General features: G+C 51.0%; 1 protein-coding gene across 3 annotated transcripts in view; it reads right to left on the minus strand.

Annotated features, from left to right (window-relative positions):
• Positions 1 to 5250: 5250 nt before the first annotated feature.
• dctn4 (dynactin 4) overlaps positions 5251 to 17641 on the minus strand; it is a 50474-nt gene continuing 38083 nt past the window's right edge. For all 3 annotated transcript variants that reach the window (XM_052013810.1, XM_052013811.1, XM_052013813.1), the window contains 4 exons: positions 14950 to 15004; positions 14132 to 14239; positions 9091 to 9188; positions 5251 to 6812 (listed from right to left, as the gene is read on the minus strand). In XM_052013810.1, the coding sequence (XP_051869770.1) occupies positions 6599 to 6812; positions 9091 to 9188; positions 14132 to 14239; positions 14950 to 15004 (475 nt within the window). In that variant the 3' untranslated portion in view covers positions 5251 to 6598. The remainder of the gene's footprint in view (positions 6813 to 9090; positions 9189 to 14131; positions 14240 to 14949; positions 15005 to 17641) is intronic.

The following is a 17641-nucleotide window of genomic DNA, read 5'->3' on the forward strand; positions in this document are numbered from 1 at the left end:
CCGGTTCGATCCTGACCTGTCTGTGTGGAGATTTCACGTTCCCTGAGAGATTGCACAGACCTCAATGGGCCAAATAACCTCCTGTGTCATTAAAAGTGTAAGATAAGTGTGGAGGAACATGGGGATCTTGGGGTCTGAGTCCATAGATCCCTCCAAGTTGCTGCGCAAATTGATAGGGTTGTTAAGAAGGCGTATGGAGTGTTGGCCTTCATTAGTCGGGGGATTGAGTTCAAGAGCCGCGAGGTGATGTTGCAGCTCTATAGAACTCTGGTTAAACCACACTTGGAGTATTGTGTTCAGTTCTGGTCATCTTATTATAGGAAGGCTGTGGAAGCTTTTGAGAGGGCGCAGAGGAGATTTACCAGGATGCTGCCTAGATTGGAGAGCACGTCTTATGAGGAAAGGTTGAGCGAGCTAGGGCTTTTCTCTCTAGGAGTGACACAGGATGAGGGGCGACTTGATAGAGGTGGATAAGATTACGAGGGGCACAGATAGAGTGGACAGCCGGCACCTTTTCCCCAGGGCAGCAATGGCCAATACCAGAGGACATCAGTTTAAGGTCAGAGGTAGGTTCTTTACACAGAGAGCGGTGGGTGCCTGGAACGCACTGCGAGGGGCGGTGGTGATGGCTGATACGACAGGGACATTTAAAAAACTCTTAGATAGGAACATGGATGTAATAAAAAAATAGACAGTTATGGGCTGTGTAGGAGGGAAGGGTTAGATTGATCGTGGAGTAGGTTTATATAGGTCGGCACAACATCGTGGGCTGAAGGGCCTGTTCTGTGCTGTAGTGTTCCATGTTCTGTAATGACCAAAAATCTATCAGTCTCAGACTTGGAAATACTGAGGACCACAGCTCCCTGGGGTAGTAGTTCCAGAGGTTCACAACCCCCTGGTAGAAGAAATTCCTCCCCATTTCCGGCCAACTCCCTCACCCCGAGACCCTCTCCCTCACCCCGAGACCCTCTCCCTCCCAGAGGCTCCCCCGGCTTTGCCTCTCAGCGTCTCAGCCCATTTCACGTGTCCTCATCATCGGATGGGCAGCAGGTGGCGGCAGAGAGCCATCCCTCAGCATGGAGCAGGTCCCGGAGAGGACTGATCAGATCCCTTTTTTAAATTTTTTTTATTTACAGCGTGGTAACAGGCCCTTCCGGCCCAATGAGTCTGCGCCGCCCATTTTAAACCCAAATTAACCTACCCGTACATCTTTGCAACGTGGGAGGAAACCGGAGCACCCGGAGGAAACCCAGACACAGGAGAACGTACGAACTCCTTACAGACAGCGACGGGAATCGAACCCCAGTCGCTGGCGCTGTAAAGCGTCGCGCTAACCGCTACACTACCATGCTGCCCTTACCGTTCACTGACTTATATGATGTGCCCGTACTGTTGACTGACTTATATGATGTGAAATTCGTTGTTTTGCGACAGCAGTACAGTGCAACGGCATTAAATTACTCTCAGTTACAAAATAAGTAAATAGTGCAAAATAAGGGAACAATGAGGTAGTGTTCATGGGTTCATGGCCCGTTCAGAAATCTGATGGCGGAGGGGAAGAAGCTGTTCATGAAACGTTGAGTGTGGGTCTTCAGGCTCCTGTACCTCCTCCCTGATGGTAGTAACGAGAAGAGGGCATGTCCTGGATGGTGAGGGTCCTTAGTGATGGATGCTGCCTTCCTGAGGCACCACCTCTTGAAGATGTCCTCGGTGGCGGGGAGGGTTGTGCCCGTGATGGAGCAGGCTGAGTCTACAACCCTCTGCAGCACCTTGCGATCCTGTGCATTGGAGCCTCCGTACCAGGCGGTGATGCAACCAGTCAAAATGCTCTCCACCGTACATCTGTAGAAATTCATAAGAGTCTTTGCTGACATACCGGCTCTTCTCAAGCTCCGAGCAAAGTAGAGCCACTGGTGTGCCTTCTTTGTGATTGCATCAATGTGTTGGGCCAGGGATAGTTCCTCTGAGATGTTGATGCCCAGGAACCTGAAGCTGTTCACAGTCACTGTGAATTAAACAGCTTCTTCTGAGAAGTGGTCAACAGATAAAATTTGACTTCCAGTCACATAATCAATACTCCTGAAGTGTTGTATTGAGGGAAACGTCCAGCGGGCAGAAGATACAAAAGCCTGAAAGCACGTACCACCAGGCTCAAGGACAGCTTCTATCTCGCTGTTAAGACAATTGAATAGTTCCCTAGTATGATACGATGTTCTCTTGACCTCACAATCTACCTCGTTATGGCCTTGCACCTTATTGTCTGCCTGCACTGCACTTTCTCTGTAACTGTAACACTTTATTCTGCATTCTGTTATTGTTTTACCTTGTACGACCTCAATGCACTGTGTAATGAAATGATCCGTATGGATGGCATGCAAAACAAAGTTTTTCACTGTACCTCAGTACATGTGACAATAATAAACCAATTTAGAGGGTGCAGAGGAGATTTACAAGGATGCTGCCTGGAATGCGGAGCATGCCTTATGAAAGCAGGCTGAGGGAACTCGGCCTTTTCTCCTTGGAGCGACGGAGGATGAGGGGGGACCTGATAGAGGTGTTTAAGATGATGAGAGGTATTGATCGGGTGGATAGTCAGAGGCTTTTTCCCAGGGCTGAATTGGTGGCCACAAGAGGACACAGGTTTAAGGTGCTGGGAAGTAGGTACAGAGGAGATGTCAGGGGTAAGTTTTTTACTCAGAGGGTGGTGAGTGTGTGGAACGGGCTGCCGGCAACGGTGGTGGAGGCGGATACGATAGGGTCTTTTAAGAGGCTGTTAGATAGGTACATGGAGCTGAGTAAAATAGAGGGCTATGGGTAAGCCTTGTAATTTCTAGGGTAGGGACATGTTCGGCACAGCTTTGTGGGCCGAAGGGCCTGAATTGTGCTGTAGGTTTTCTATGTTTCTATGTAAACTGGGTACAGCAAGATCCCAAAATCAATAGTGACGTGGATAGCCAGTTGTTATAAACATTGACCTCAGGACTATGGGGAGAAGTCCACAGTTTTCCTTCATTAGTTAGGGTTTCAGTTTAATATTTTAACACTAGTTTTATACAATAAATGGAGTCAGGAGCACTGATGTACAGAGGGACCTTGGGGTGCAAGTCATAGCTTCCTGAAAGTGGCCACACAGGTGGATAGGGTGATAAGAAGGTAAATTAGAATCAGGTTTATTATCACCAACTTAGATGCCGTGAAATTTGTTGTATTGCGGCAGCAGTACAGTGCAAAGGCATAAAATTACTATAAAACCCTCCGGAGCAGAGAATTGCAAAGTTTCTCCGCCCTCTTAAATGAAGAAATTTCCCCTCATCTCCCTCCTGCAGAGACAGTGTCTCCTGCTCCCACACTCCTCAGCCAGAGGAAACACCCTCCTTGCATTTAACCTGTTGAGGGTTTAAGCATTAATAAAGAATTATTACCGCGCCGGTTTCCAGTAGAACAATTCCATCAGTTACACACCTTTTAGAGTATTGTGTGCAGTTCTGGTCACCTCACGGTAGTGTAGCAGTTAGCGTAACACTTTACAGTGCCAGCGATCCGGGTTCAAATGTGGCCACAGTCTGTAAGGAGTTTGTATGTTCTCCCCGTGTCTACGTGGGTTTCCTCCGGGTGCTCCGGTTTCCTCCCACATTCCAAAGACGTACGGGTTAGGAAGTCGTGGGCATGCTATGTTAGTGCCGGAAGCGTGGCAACACTTGCAGGCTGCCCCCCAGAACACTCTAAGCAAAAGATGCATTTCACTGTGTGTTTCGATGTACATGTGACTAATGAAGATATCTTATCTACCTGCAGGAAAGACATCAATAAGCTTGAAACAGAACAGAGAAAATTTACATGGATGTTGCCGGGACTTGAGGACCTTAGTTACAGGGCAAGGTTGAACAGACTTTATTCCCTGGAGCTCAGGAGAATGAGGGGAGATCTTATAGAGGTATACAAAATGATGAGGGGTATAGATAGGGTGAATGCATGCAGGCTTTATCCCCTCAGGTTGGGTGAGACTAGAACTAGAGGTCATAGTTTTAGGGTGAAAGGCGAAATATTTAAGGGCATTCGGAGGGTGGTGCGAGTGTGGAACGAGCTGCCAGCGGAAGTGGAGGATGCAGGCTCAATTGTAACATTTAAGAGAGGTTTGGATAGGAACATGGATGGGAGGGGTTGGGGGGGGGTGGGGTACGGTCCTGGTGCAGGTAGATGGGACTAGGCAGAAGATCAGGGCGGCGTGGACGAGACGGGCCAAAGGGCCTGTTTCTGTGCTGTGGGGCTTTATTACAAAAATAAATAAATAGTGCCAAAAAAGGAGTAACTAGGCTTTGGAGGGCATGCAGGGTCACCAGGATGCTGCCTGGATTAGAGGGCATGAGCTATAAGGAGAGGTTGGACAAACTGGGGTGTTTTCTCAGGAGCCCTGATGGAGGTTTGTAAAATTATGAGAGGCGTAGATAGATTAGACAGTCAGTCTTTCTCCCAGGGTAGAAACGTTGAATACTACAGGACATGCATTTAAGGTGAGAAGGGAGAAGGGGAAAATTTTAAAGATGTTCGGGGTAAGATTTTTTTTTAAATAACACACGGAGACCGGTGGGTGTCTGGAATGGGCTGCCGGGGTGGGTGGGAGGAGATACGATAGAGGTGTTTAAGAGGTTGTTAGATAGACACAAGATGGCATTGGAGCATGGTGACTCGTTGCAAGCTGCTCTCCACAGGTCTACTCATTACCCTTACTATAATCATTCTACACTTTTAAATTTAAATTCTATGTCACCTACTATTACTAATAATGTTCTTTTAAATCTTCTTACAGGGCTGGCGATCTTCCGACCTCCAGGAACGACTGCGAAACGGACCCAACTCCTGGACCCAGATGGAATGACTTGTACCTTATTGTCGACCTGCAATGCACTTCCCTGTAGCTGTGACACTTCACTCTGTACTCTGTCATTGTTTTTACCCTGTACTACATCAATGCACTCTGTACTAACTCAATGTAACTGCACTGTGTAATGAATTGACCTGTACGATCGGTTTGCAGACAGGTTTTTCACTGCACCTCGGTACAAGTGACAATAATAAACCAAGACATGAACCTGCAGGAAATGGAGGGATGTGGATCCTGTGCAGGCAGAAGAGATTTAGTTTCATTCAGTATCGTGTTTGGCACAGACACTGTGGGCCGAAGGGCCTGTTCTATGTTGTAGTGGTGCCTTAGCGATAAACCAGTCTGAGAAACCACACGGCAGGCAGCCAGAGGGGTCTAACTGTGTGTTTATTGTTTAGTCGATATAAGTTACACATTAATACACTAGAACATTAACTGTCACAGCACAATGCTTACAGGTAGTTGCGTACTGAGGGAGCCGCACAGAGTGGGGGGAGCTGGTGGGGACAGTAGCGGGGGCTGGAGGAAGAGGTGGTGGTCAGACAACGCAGCAGAGCAACTGATGGGCTGAACGGCCTTTTCGTCCTAGCCTCGCGCGTGCCAACGGCGGGGTGGAAGGGACTGTAACGGCGTGACTGCATTTCTCCCGTGCATAGTGTCTCCCAGCTTTGGGTCTGGATCCAGGACGACAGGTCCGAGATCGGGCAGCGTGGGGGCCAGATGGATCGGAGTTATACTGTGGGCTCTGAGTCAAGCTACAGCTCTGGGCGAGGGAGGGCAGGGGGCCACAGAGGGAGGGAGGGGTGTATTCCGGGACACTGCAGCCTCCTCTCTGCCTGGTACATCGCCCCCCCCACACACCTCAAATGTGCGCGCGACGCAGCGCAGAGTGACAGAGACTGCAGACACTGGGATCTGGAGCAATAAACGATCTGCTGGAGGAGCTCAGCGGGTCGAGCAGCATCTGTGGGAGGGAGAGGAATTGTCCTGATGCAGGGTTTCGGCTCGAAAAGTCGATAATTCCTTCCCCCAACACAGATGGTGCTCAGCCCGCCGAGTTCCGGACCGCCCGGTGCACGGAGACAAGCCCTGCAGCATCTTGCTCAAGTCTACCCAGAGACAGAGCGCAACTTAAATCGAAAGTTTGTTCAAAAGCCGGCAACTGAGAGAGAGGCAGGAGGCTGCAGACTCTGGAATCTGGAGCAACACACGATCTGATGGAGGAGCTCAGTGGGTCGAGAACTCAGTGTCTGTGGGGAGGGGAATGGGATGGACAGTCGGTGTTTTGGGTCGAGAGCCTTCACCTGGGCTGCTGATCTCCCTCCACGGATGCTGCCTGACCCACCGAGTTCCTCCAGCAGACCGGTTTACGAGGCGCGCGAAGAGGTTTGTGTCGAGTCTCTCGTCACGTTTCTCCCGCACGCTCAAAGAAGCTTCCGGATGAGCTCCAGTCCCTCTGACCCTCTCACCCGCTGGGGCAGGGGGTCAGCGGTGGGGAGAGGAAGGGGAGGAGGGAGAGGGGAGGGGGGAGGAGGGAGAGGGGAGGGGGGGAGGGGGAGGAGGGAGAGGGAGAGAGGGGGAGGGGGTGAGGGGGTGAGAGGGGAGGGTGGAAGGGGAGGGGGACCCAGTATCGGCTGTGTGTGCGTGTGTGTACGTGTTGGCCCTCACAACCCCACCTGCCCGAGGGAAGGGGGGTGAGGGGTGGGGGTCCCAGCCTCAGGCAGCCAGGGGTCCCAGGCTCAGGTCGACATGCTGAGTCAGCCAGATGACCTCGGCACTCAGCTCCCCCTCGTCAGCCGGCCGGATGGCCCCCGGCGGGTTCCTGAAGTCGTAGCGCAGCTTGAAGCTGACGTTGACAGCTCCACTCTCCCTCTGCGGCACCACCTTGATGAAGACGCCCACCTTGTTGGACTTCCGGAAGGCCACGACACTGGAGAGGGGACGGACGGGGCAGGGAGGTTAGTCCGCAGATCGTACCGGCGAGGCCTTTCTGCCCATCGCACCCATGGTAGAGTCATAGAGCAATAAGGCACGGCCCTTTGGCCCAACCAGTCCATGCCGACCACGGTGCCCACCCAGCTAGTCCCAATTTCCTGCGTTCGGCCCATATCCCTCCAAGCCCCACCCCTCCATGTACCTATCCAAGTGCTTCTTAAATGATACTGTTGTACCTGCCTCACCCACTCCCTCTGGCAGCTCGTTCCATACACTCACCACCCTCTGCGTGGAAAAGTTGCTCCTCAGGTCCCTTTTAAATCTCTCCCCTCTCACCCTAAACCTATGCCCCCTAGTTTTGGACCCCCCCACCCTGGGGAAAAGACTGTTACCATCCACCTTATCTATGCCTCCCATAACTTTAAACATTTCTAAAAGGTCGTCCCTCATTCTCCTATGCTCCAAGGAATAAAGACCCAGCCTGGCCAACCTCTCCCTATAACTCAGGCCCTCGAGTCCTAGCAATATCCTCGTAAATCTTCTCTGCACTCTTTCCAGTTTAACCACGTCTTTCCTATAACAGGGTGATCAAAACTGTACACAGTGCTCCAAGGGCGGTCTCACCAACGACTGCAACATAACGTCCCAGCTCCTAGACTCAGTGCCCTGACTGATGAAGGCCAGTGTGCTAAACACCTTTTCACCACTGTCTATCTGATGGCTAGCACAGACTTGCTGGGCTGAAGGCCCCTTTCTTTATTCCAAGACTAACTCTTTCTGTGAGACTGTGGCCCCAGGTTCCAGGAGACACAAGAGACTGCAGATGCTGGAATCTGGAGCAACACACAATCTGCTGGAGGAACTCAGCAGGTCCAGCAGCATCTGTGGGGGGGAAAAGATTTGTCGAAGTTTCGGGTCAAAACCCTGGACGGTCCTATTGCACAGGTCCTGAGGCAGGGTTGAGAACCACCAGGTTCAGGAACAGCTACTTCCCTTCAACCATTCAGTTCTTGAACCAACCAGCACAACCTTGATCACTACCTCAGTATAGCAATATGATGGCCACTTTCCGATGGCTGGCTGTACCTAACTCTCCTTCAGATGCAGGGATGCCCAAATCCCTTCCAACACCAATGATTCAGCGTCCACCTTTAGAAAAAAATTCATAGAACCATAGACAATACAGCACAATACAGGCCCTTTGACCCATCATGTTGTGCTGACCTTCAAACCACACCTAAGACTATCTAACCCCTTCCTCCCACATATCCCTCTATCTTACATTCCTCCATATGCTTATCTAACAATCTCTTGAATTTGACCAACATATCAGCCTCCACCACCACCCCAGGCAGCGCATTCCATGCACCAACTACTCTCTGGGTGAAAAACCTCCCTCTGATATCTCCCTTGAACTTCCCACCCATTACTTTAAAGCCATGCCCTCTTGTATTGAGCATTGGTGCCCTGGGAAAGAGGCGCTGGCTGTCCACTCTATCTATTCCTCTTAATATCTTGTACACCTCTATCATGTCTCCCCTCATCCTCCTCCTCTCCAAAGAGTAAAGCCCTAGCTACTTTAGTCTCTCCTCATAATCCATACTCTCTAATCCAGACAGCATCTTGGTAAATCTCCTCTGCACCCTCTCCAATGCCTCCACATCCTTCCCATAATGAGGTGACCAGAACTGGACACAGTACTCCAAGTGTGGTCTAACCAGAGTTTTGTAAAGCTGCATCATTACTTCGCGGCTCTTAAACTCGATCCCACGACTTATGAAAGCTAACACCCCATAAGCTTTCTTAACTACCCTATCCACCTGTGAGGCAACTTTCAGTCATCCTTTCTAGTTTACTGACTTGTGAATGAATTGACACATTCTCCAGACTGCATTGCGTCTACAACGCACTTGGCCAGGAACTTTACATCTCTTCGTAACTTCACAGCTCATTCCCAATCTACAATTTATACTGTAGGATAAATCGGGGGCCCCTGTGGGACAAGCTGGGGGACCTATCGGACAAGTTTGATCTATCAGGCTCTGTCTCTTCAACTAACTCACTAATATAGATCGCAAACAGTTGGGGCTCGATCAGATCTTGCTGACTTGACTGGACTTCACCGACTCGAGCAGAGCTCGCTGACTCACAACCGCTGGTAAGTGACCACTTTCTGCTGTTGACTATCCTTCAATACATTGCCCACAACCCCCAAAGAGCTGGGCGTGCCCCTCCCCACATTCAGCAGTTTACGAGCCGCACTCTTCACTCACTCTGGGTCATCGTGGAAATCCTGAGGTTCAGCGAGTTCGTCGTATTCGGCTGCTGCGTCTTTCCCAGCCAGGACAATCTCCTTGGAAGGAAGCAGGACCTAGAGAGACATGCAGGGACATCAGTGGTGATCTGGCAGAGACACGAGCCAATCAGGAAGAGGTAGGAGGCAGCTGCCAATTAGGAAAGGGCACGAGGTTCTGATTACCCCATTACAGGAAAGACATGGAGGCTTTGAAGAGGGTGCAGAAGAGGTATTGGGTTATTATTGTCACTTGTACCAAGGTACGGTGAAAAACTTGCCTTATATACCGTTCATACAGATCAATTCATTACACAGTGCATTGAGTCGTGCAGGGTAAAAACAATAACAGAATACAGAGTAAAGTGTCACAGCTACAGGGGAAGTGCAGTGCGGGTAGACAATAAGGCGCAAGCTCACAACAAGGTAGATTGTGAGGTCAAGAGCCCATCTCATTGTCTAAGGGAACCATTCTATAGTCTTATAACAGAGGGATAGAAGCTATCCTTGAGCCTGGTGGTACATGCCCTAAGGCTCCTGTATCTTCTGCCTGATGGGAGAGGGGAGGAGAGGAGACAGAATGACCCGGGTGGGTGGGGTCTTTCATTATGCTGGCCGCTTTACCGAGGCAGCGAGAGATATAGACAAGAGTCCATGGAGGGGAGGCTGGTTTCCGTGATGCGCTGAGCTGTGTCCATAACTCTCTGCAGTTTCTTGTGGTCCTGGGCAGAGCAGTTGCTGTATCAAGCCGTGATGCATCCGGAAAGGATGCTTTCTATGGTGCATCGGTAAAAGTTAGCAAGTGTCAAATTTCTTTAGCCTTCTGAGGAAGTAGAGGCACTGGTGAGCTTTCTTGGCCGTGGCATCTATGTGGTTGAACCACATCAGGCTATTGGTGATGTTCACTCCAAGGAACTGAAGCTCTCAACCCTCTCGACCTCAGCTGTCATTGATGTAGACAGGTGTAGGTGCACCGTGCCCCTTCCTGAAGTCAATGGCCAGCTCTTCTGTTTGCTGGGAAAGGTTATTGTCATGACACCACGTGACTAAGCTCCCTCTCTCCTTCCTGTACTCTGACTCATCGTTATTTGAGATACGACCACTATGGCATGCTTGCCTTCATTGGCCAGGGCATGGAGTATAAAAGTTGGGAAGTCACGCTGCAGCTGTTTAAAACTTTGGTCAGGCCACATTTGGAGCATTGTGTGCAGTTCTGGTCGCTCCGTTACAGGAAGGATGTGGAGGCTTTGGAGAGGGTGCAGAAGAGGTTCACCAGGATGCTGCCTGGATTGGAGAGAATCAGCTACAAGGAGTGGTTGGACAAACTTAGGTTGTATTCTCTGGAGTGTCAGAGGCTGAGGGGAGACCTGATAAAAAGGGGATAGATAGGGCAGATATTCAGAGTCCTTTTCCCCCCAGGATGGATATGTCAAATATTAGACCATAGGTTCAAGGTGAGAGGGGAAAAGTTTCAAGGAGATTTATGAGGCGGTTTTTTTTTAGAAACACAAGAGGTGCCTGGAACGCACTGCCAGTGGAGCTGGTGGAAGCAGATATGACAGCGGTGTTTAAGAAGCTTTTGGTCAGGTAAAGATAAGATCTTTATTAGTCACACGTAGAGAGGGTAGAGTGTTCTGGGGGCAGCCCGCAAGCGTTGCCACGCTTCCAGTGCCAACATAGCATGCCCACAACTTCCTAAACCATACATCTTTGGAATGTGGGAGGGAACTGGAGCACCCGGACGAAACCCACAAAGACACGGGGAGAATGTACAAACTCCTTCCAGACAGCGGCCGGAATTGAACCCGGGTCGCTGGCGCTGTAATAACGTTACGCTAACCGCTACACTACCGTGCCTGCCCGCACGGTACATAAACAGGCAGGGAATGGAAGGATATGGACCATCCACAGGCAGATGGGATTAGCTTAAATTGGCATCATGGTCGGCACAGACATTGTGGGCCGAAGGGCCTGTTCCTGTACTGTACTGTGCTGTGTTCTAATGGCATCCAATCAGGCAGAAACATGACTCAGGAACACCCAATCAGAAAGGGGCAGGGGTCAGCTACAACCAATCAGGAAAGAGATGGAGGTCTAAGGTGGTTTCAGGACTCAGTGGCTGACCAACACTGCCACAGGCTGAGATCACGAAAGTCGAGGACTCCGGGGTAGTGCAGAGGAGGTTCACCAGGACGTTTCAGTTCTGGGGACAGGCTGGGTTTGTTTTCCATGGAGCGGGAGGAGGCTGAGGGGGGATCTGTTAGAGGTGTACATGATTACAAGGGCCACAAATACTTTCCCTGCAGCAGAGGTGTCCAAAATGGGAGGGTGTAGGTACAGGGGAAGGACCAAGAGGTATAGGGGTATAGGGGAAGGGAAGGAAAAGCCCTAGTTTGCACAACGGCGTATAAGAACTTCGGCTGCTGCTGAACATGTTTGTACAATTAGTGCAACACACTGAGTTCTGTATTTTCTTCGTCCAACTCGGTTTTGCACTAACCCTGCACTAAATTTGTATTCTGCATATACCGTTTTTGCACTATTTGTACTTACACCATTTTTTTTTGTCTGCATTTATTGTATGTCTTCTGTTCTATGTATGTCCTCTGTTGCGTGAGTCTGGGGGAAATGACATTTCGTTCCTCCGTGTGTTTTCATAGCATGTGGGTGAATGAAAATAAAGTAACTTGAACCTTGAAGAGGCTTAGAGGGGATCAGAGGAGGAAATTTTTCACCCAGAGGGTGGTTGGAACCTGCCCAAGGGGGTGATGGAGGCAGAGATGCTCACAACATTGAAGTATCTGGATGAGCACTTAAATCACCAGGGTACAGAAGGCTACAGACCTAGGGGGTTAGTGTGGATAGGTGGTTAATAGTCAGCATTGACGTTGTGGGCTGAAGAGCCTGTTTCTGTGTTTAGGAATCCACATGGGTGCTCAGCCAGCCGAGAACACCCACAGCACTTGGCGCCAGTGAGCTGGGCTACAATCTTGGAAAAGCAGAGTTCAGTGGGAGAAAGCCTGTGTGTGGGCTATGGCAGGGAGCACAGGCAGGAGGGCTCAACTTAGGACTGCTGAGTGTGGGTCACAACTACATTTAAATCTCATTCAAAGCAGTGCCAAGCTCGTGATTTCACAACCAACAACCTGACTCGTGTCGTTGTCAGCTCAAGTTGAGAGATAAACAGGAACTGGCGCCTTACAAGGACCAGTGTTGGCAAGCACACGTCCTGTTATTGCTTCAGATGCCAACAGCAGCTCTGCCCCCACCAAAGTCACCTTGCACTGCCCCAGGAATCGCCCAAAACAGTCCGGGCTTTACATCTGGGAAGCAATTATGGCATTTCTGTTGGGGGCGGTGGGGGGGAGGGAAGGAGCGGTGGAGGGAGGGGAGTGGTTGGGGGGGAAGGGGAATGGTGGGGGGGGGAAGGGGTGGTGGGGGGAAGAGTGGGTGCAACGGGGGTCTGGGTGAAAGGATGCGAGGGAGACTGGGTGCGACCGGGGACTGGGTGACAGGGTGCGACGGGGAACTGGGTGTCTGGGTGCGAGAGAGACTGGGTGCGACCGGGGACTGGGTGACAGGGTGCGACGGGGAACTGGGTGACTGGGTGCGAGGGAGACTGGGTGCGACCGGGGACTGGGTGACAGGGTGAGAGGGAGACTGGGTGTGACAGGGTCTGGGTGACAGGGTGCGAGGGAGACAGGGTGCGACAGGGTCTGGGTGACAGGGTGCGAGGGAGACTGGGTGACAGGGTGCGAGGGAGACTGGGTGCGACTGGGGACTGGGTGACAGGGTGCGACGGGGAACTGGGTGACTGGGTGCGAGGGAGACTGGGTGCGACCGGGGACTGGGTGACAGGGTGCGAGGGAGACTGGGTGACAGGGTGCGAGGGAGACTGGGTGCGACGGGGGACTGGGTGACAGGGTGCGAGGGAGACTGGGTGACAGGGTGCGAAGGAGACTGGGTGCGACCGGGGACTGGATGACAGGGTGCGACCGGGGACTGGGTGACAGGGTGCGAGGGAGACTGGGTGCGACCGGGGACTGGGTGACAGGGTGCGAGGGAGACTGGGTGCGACCGGGGACTGGGTGACAGGGTGCGACGGGGAACTGGGTGACTGGGTGCGAGGGAGACTGGGTGCGACCGGGGACTGGGTGACAGGGTGCGAGGGAGACTGGGTGACAGGGTGCGAGGGAGACTGGGTGCGACGGGGGACTGGGTGACAGGGTGCGAGGGAGACTGGGTGACAGGGTGCGAAGGAGACTGGGTGCGACCGGGGACTGGATGACAGGGTGCGACCGGGGACTGGGTGACAGGGTGCGAGGGAGACTGGGTGCGACCGGGGACTGGGTGACAGGGTGTGAGGCCCCGTGGTGTGTACGCAGAGTGAAGCCTCCACAGATGGACACACCAGCTGAAGGCTGTGGATGACAGCTGGCAAGGACAACCCCAGTCTTGGTGGAGTCCAGCCAGAGAAGGTGGGCAATTGGAGGGTGGGGGGAGCTCCACGTTCCTCTGGTCAGTGAGGGACTCCTGTGCAGAGGCAGCACAAGCAGACAGCCTTGTACCAGAGCAGAGAAATGCAACACACCCTCTTACAACAGGAAGGAGTGGGAAAGAGAAACAGTAGGAAAGCAGCCAACATAATCAAAGACCCCACCCACCCCGAGCATTCTCTCTCCTTCCCCCTCCTACTGGGCAGAAGATACAAAAGCCTGAAAGCACGTACCACCAGGCTCAAGGGCAGTTTCTATCCTGCTGTTATAAGACTATTAAATGATAAAATGGACTCCTGACCTCGCAATCTACCTCGTTATGACCTTGCACCTTATTGTTTGCCTGCACTGCACTTTCTCTGTAACTGTAACACTTTATTCTGGTTTCTGTTATTGTTTTACCCTGTACTACCTCAGTGCACTGTGTAATGAATTGATCTGTACAAACGGTATGCAAGACAAGTTTTTCACTGTACCTCAGTACATGTGACAGTAATAAACCGATTCCAGCCCTGGGGCGTTTACCTTGGCAGTGCTATACACGTCATCAGGGTCTGACTCTTCGCAGGGCAGCAGGGTCACGTGGGTGAGATTCTCCACAGGGTTAGTGAGTGTCAGCAGCACTTGGCTCTCCTGAAGGCAGAGAGTTGAGAATACAAATCACCAAACCACTCCTGCCTCTCCCCACTGCAGTATGACCTCCCCCCAACCTCTCAACACTCCCGCCCGCGTTCCTAGTCCCCAATAGGTCTCAACGTCCCACCTCTGCTCAACCAGAAACAAGGTGGGGGTGTGGGAGGGGGAGGTGGGAAGCTGGGATTAACCAGGTCCACAGCCCAAGCACAAAAGGTCCACAATGAGATACAATACATTTAATCCAATAAAACTTCCCCCTTTCTTGTTACTACCATCGGGGAGGAGGTACAGGAGCCTGAAGACCCACACTCAACGATTCAGGAACAGCTTCTTCCCCTCCGCCATCAGATTTCTGAACATAACCTCATTATTCTTTTTTTTGCACTATTTTTGCAATTTATAGTAATTTTTTGTCTTTGCACTGTACTGCTGCCACAAAACAACACATTTCACATCACATAAGACAGTGATAATAAACCGGATTCTGATTCAATATTAGTTAACATTTTAAATTGTTTTATAAATAATACACGCTTCAGAAACTGGAATGCTGATCTCATGAGGTCCCGTCAGTCTGAAACTCTTGCTGCTTCTCTCCCTTCGGATGCTGCCTGACCTGCTGAGTATTTCAAGCACCACCTCCTTTTTCTAAATTCCAGATGTCCAGAATCTGCGGTATTTTGCTTCTGAAATGGGACCGTACTTGCCTTCATGTAGCGCAGGTTGGGAATGGTCAGAATTCGCACCTCTGGAACGTAGTTGCTGCGGAAGAGAAGAATCAAGAAGAGAAGTTTAGACAAGATTTACGAGGATGTTGCCAGGACTCGAGGGCCTGAGTTATAGGGAGAGGTTGGCCAGGCTACGACTTTATTCCTTGGAACGTAGGAGCACAAGGGGCGACCTTATAGAAGCGTTTAAAATTAAAGAGGCATAGATAAGGTGGATGGTAACAGTCTTTTCCCCAGGGTAGGGGAGTCCAAAACTAGGGGGACATAAGTATTGGTATTGGTTTATTATTGTCACTTGTACCGAGGTACAGTGAAAAACTTGTCTTACAAACCGATCTTACAGGTCAATTCATCACACAGTGCGGTTACATCAAGTTAGTACAGAGTGAATTGATGTAGTACAGGTAAAAACAATAACAGTACAGAGTAAAGTGTCACAGCAACAGAGAAAGTGCAGTGCAATAAGGTGCAAGGTCACAACAAGGTAGATCGTGAGGTCATAGGTCATAGTCCATTGCATTGTATAAGGGAACTGTTCAATAGTCTTATCACAGTGGGGTAGAAGCTGTCCTTAAGCCTGGTGGTACGTGCCCTCAGGCACCTGTATCTTCTAACCGATGGAAGAGGAGAGAAGAGAGAATGTCCCGGGTGGGTGGGGTCTTTGATTATGCTGGCTGCTACACCAAGACAACGAGAGATAAAGACAGAGTCCAAGGAGGGGAGACTGGTGTCCGTCATGCGCTGGGCTGTGTCCACAACTCTCTGCAGCTTCTTGCGGTCCCGGGCAGAGCAGTTGCCGTACCAAGCCGTGATACATCCTGATAGGATGCTTTCTATGGTGCACTGGTAAAAGTTGGTGAGAGTCAAAGGGGACAAACCAAATTTCTTTAGCCTCCTGAGGAAGTTTACGGTGAAAGGGGAAAGATTTATAAGGGACCTGAGAGGCAACTTTTCCACACAGAGGGTGGTGAGTGTATGGAACGAGCTGCCAGAGGAAGTGGGCGAGGCAGGTACAACAGGATCATTTAAGAGGCACTTGGATAGGTACATGGAGGGGTGGGGCTTGGAGGGATATGGGCCAAAGGCAGGAAATTGGGACTAGCTGGGTGGGCACCGTGGTCGGCAATGGACCGGTTGGGCTGAAGGGCCTGTATCTGTGCTGTACTGCTCTGTGACTCTAATGAATTGTCCTATTTAACACCTCGGCATTTATCCTCGAGGATCAGGCTGCTCACTCAGCCTCGGCTCCTCACAGCCACCGTGACCTCCAGCACAGATGCCAACGCCACTGCACAGCACGTTCACTTATTTGTCGAGTTCACTGCCACTTCTCTTCCAGGGACGCCTAACCTGAAGCAGCTCTACTTTATTTTGCGTCAGGATGTCTGCCCACCTTTCTTGCCTTGTTCACCTTCAAAGGTTTCTGTTTCCCTTCTCACCTTTTGTAAGACGTTGACTAAAACATCCACATCTCTCTCCTTACAACTGATCCACATGGTTATTTTTTAATTATGCATTCAGGGGATGTGGGCTTCACAGGCTGAGCCAGCATTTAATCGCCCGTCCCTAGTCGCCCTTGAGAAGGTGGTGGCGAGCTGTCTTCTTGAACTGCTGTCGTCCTTGAGGTGTGGGTGTGCCCACAGTGCTGGTAAAGGGAGGGAGTTCCAGGGTTTTGACCCAGCGACGGTGAAGGAATGGTGATACGCAGGCACGGTAGTGTAGCGGTTAGCGTAACGCTTTACAGCGCCAGCGACCCGGGTTCAATTCCCGCCGCTGTCTGTAAGGAGTTTGTACGCTCCCCCCGTGTGTCTGCGTGGGTTTCCTCCGGGTGCTCCGATTTCCTCCCACATTCCAAAGACGTACGGGTTAGGAAGTTGTGGGCATGCTATGTTGGCGCCAGAAGCGTGGCGACACTTGCGGGCTGCCCCCAGAACACTCGACGCAGAAGATGCATTTCACTGTGTGTTTCAATGTACATGTGACTAATAAAGAAATCTCATCTTATATTTCCCAAGTCGGGATGGTGTGCGGCTCGGAAGCAACTTCCAGGGGGTGGTGGTCCCCGTGCTTCTGCTGCCCTTGTCTTTCTAGCTGGTAGAGGCGGTGGGTTTGGAAGGGATTTATACAAATAACAATCACAAGATCACAAGACAAAGGAGCAGAAGTAGGCCATTCGGCCCATCGTCTGCTCCATGAGCTAAACTATATTCCTATCTAGCCCCAATTTCCGGCCTTATCCCCATATCCCTTGATACCCTGACTAATTAGATACCTATCAATCTCCTCCTTAAACCCCCCCCCCCAATGATTGGGCCTCCACAGCTGTACGTGGCAAAGAATTCCATAAATCCACGACCCTCTGGCTAAAGAAATTTCTCCTCATTTCTGTTTTAAACCAGTACCCTCTAATTGTAAGACTGTGCCCTCTGGTCCTGGACTCACCCACCAGGGGAAATAGCTTGATCACATCTACTCTGTCCAGTCCTTTCAACATTTGAAATGTTTCTATGAGGTCCCCCCTCATTCTCCTGTACTCCAGTGAATACAGTCCAAGAGCCAACAAACGCTCATCATAAGTAAGCCCTTTCATCCAGTAAAGGCTGGATGCCTGAAAACCCAGGGTCTGGCTTGACTTGGATCTCATGCTACAAGGAGCCCAGCACTGTGTGCA

This window comes from Pristis pectinata, chromosome 4, assembly GCF_009764475.1.
Source record: "Pristis pectinata isolate sPriPec2 chromosome 4, sPriPec2.1.pri, whole genome shotgun sequence".
Lineage (NCBI taxonomy): Eukaryota > Metazoa > Chordata > Chondrichthyes > Rhinopristiformes > Pristidae > Pristis > Pristis pectinata.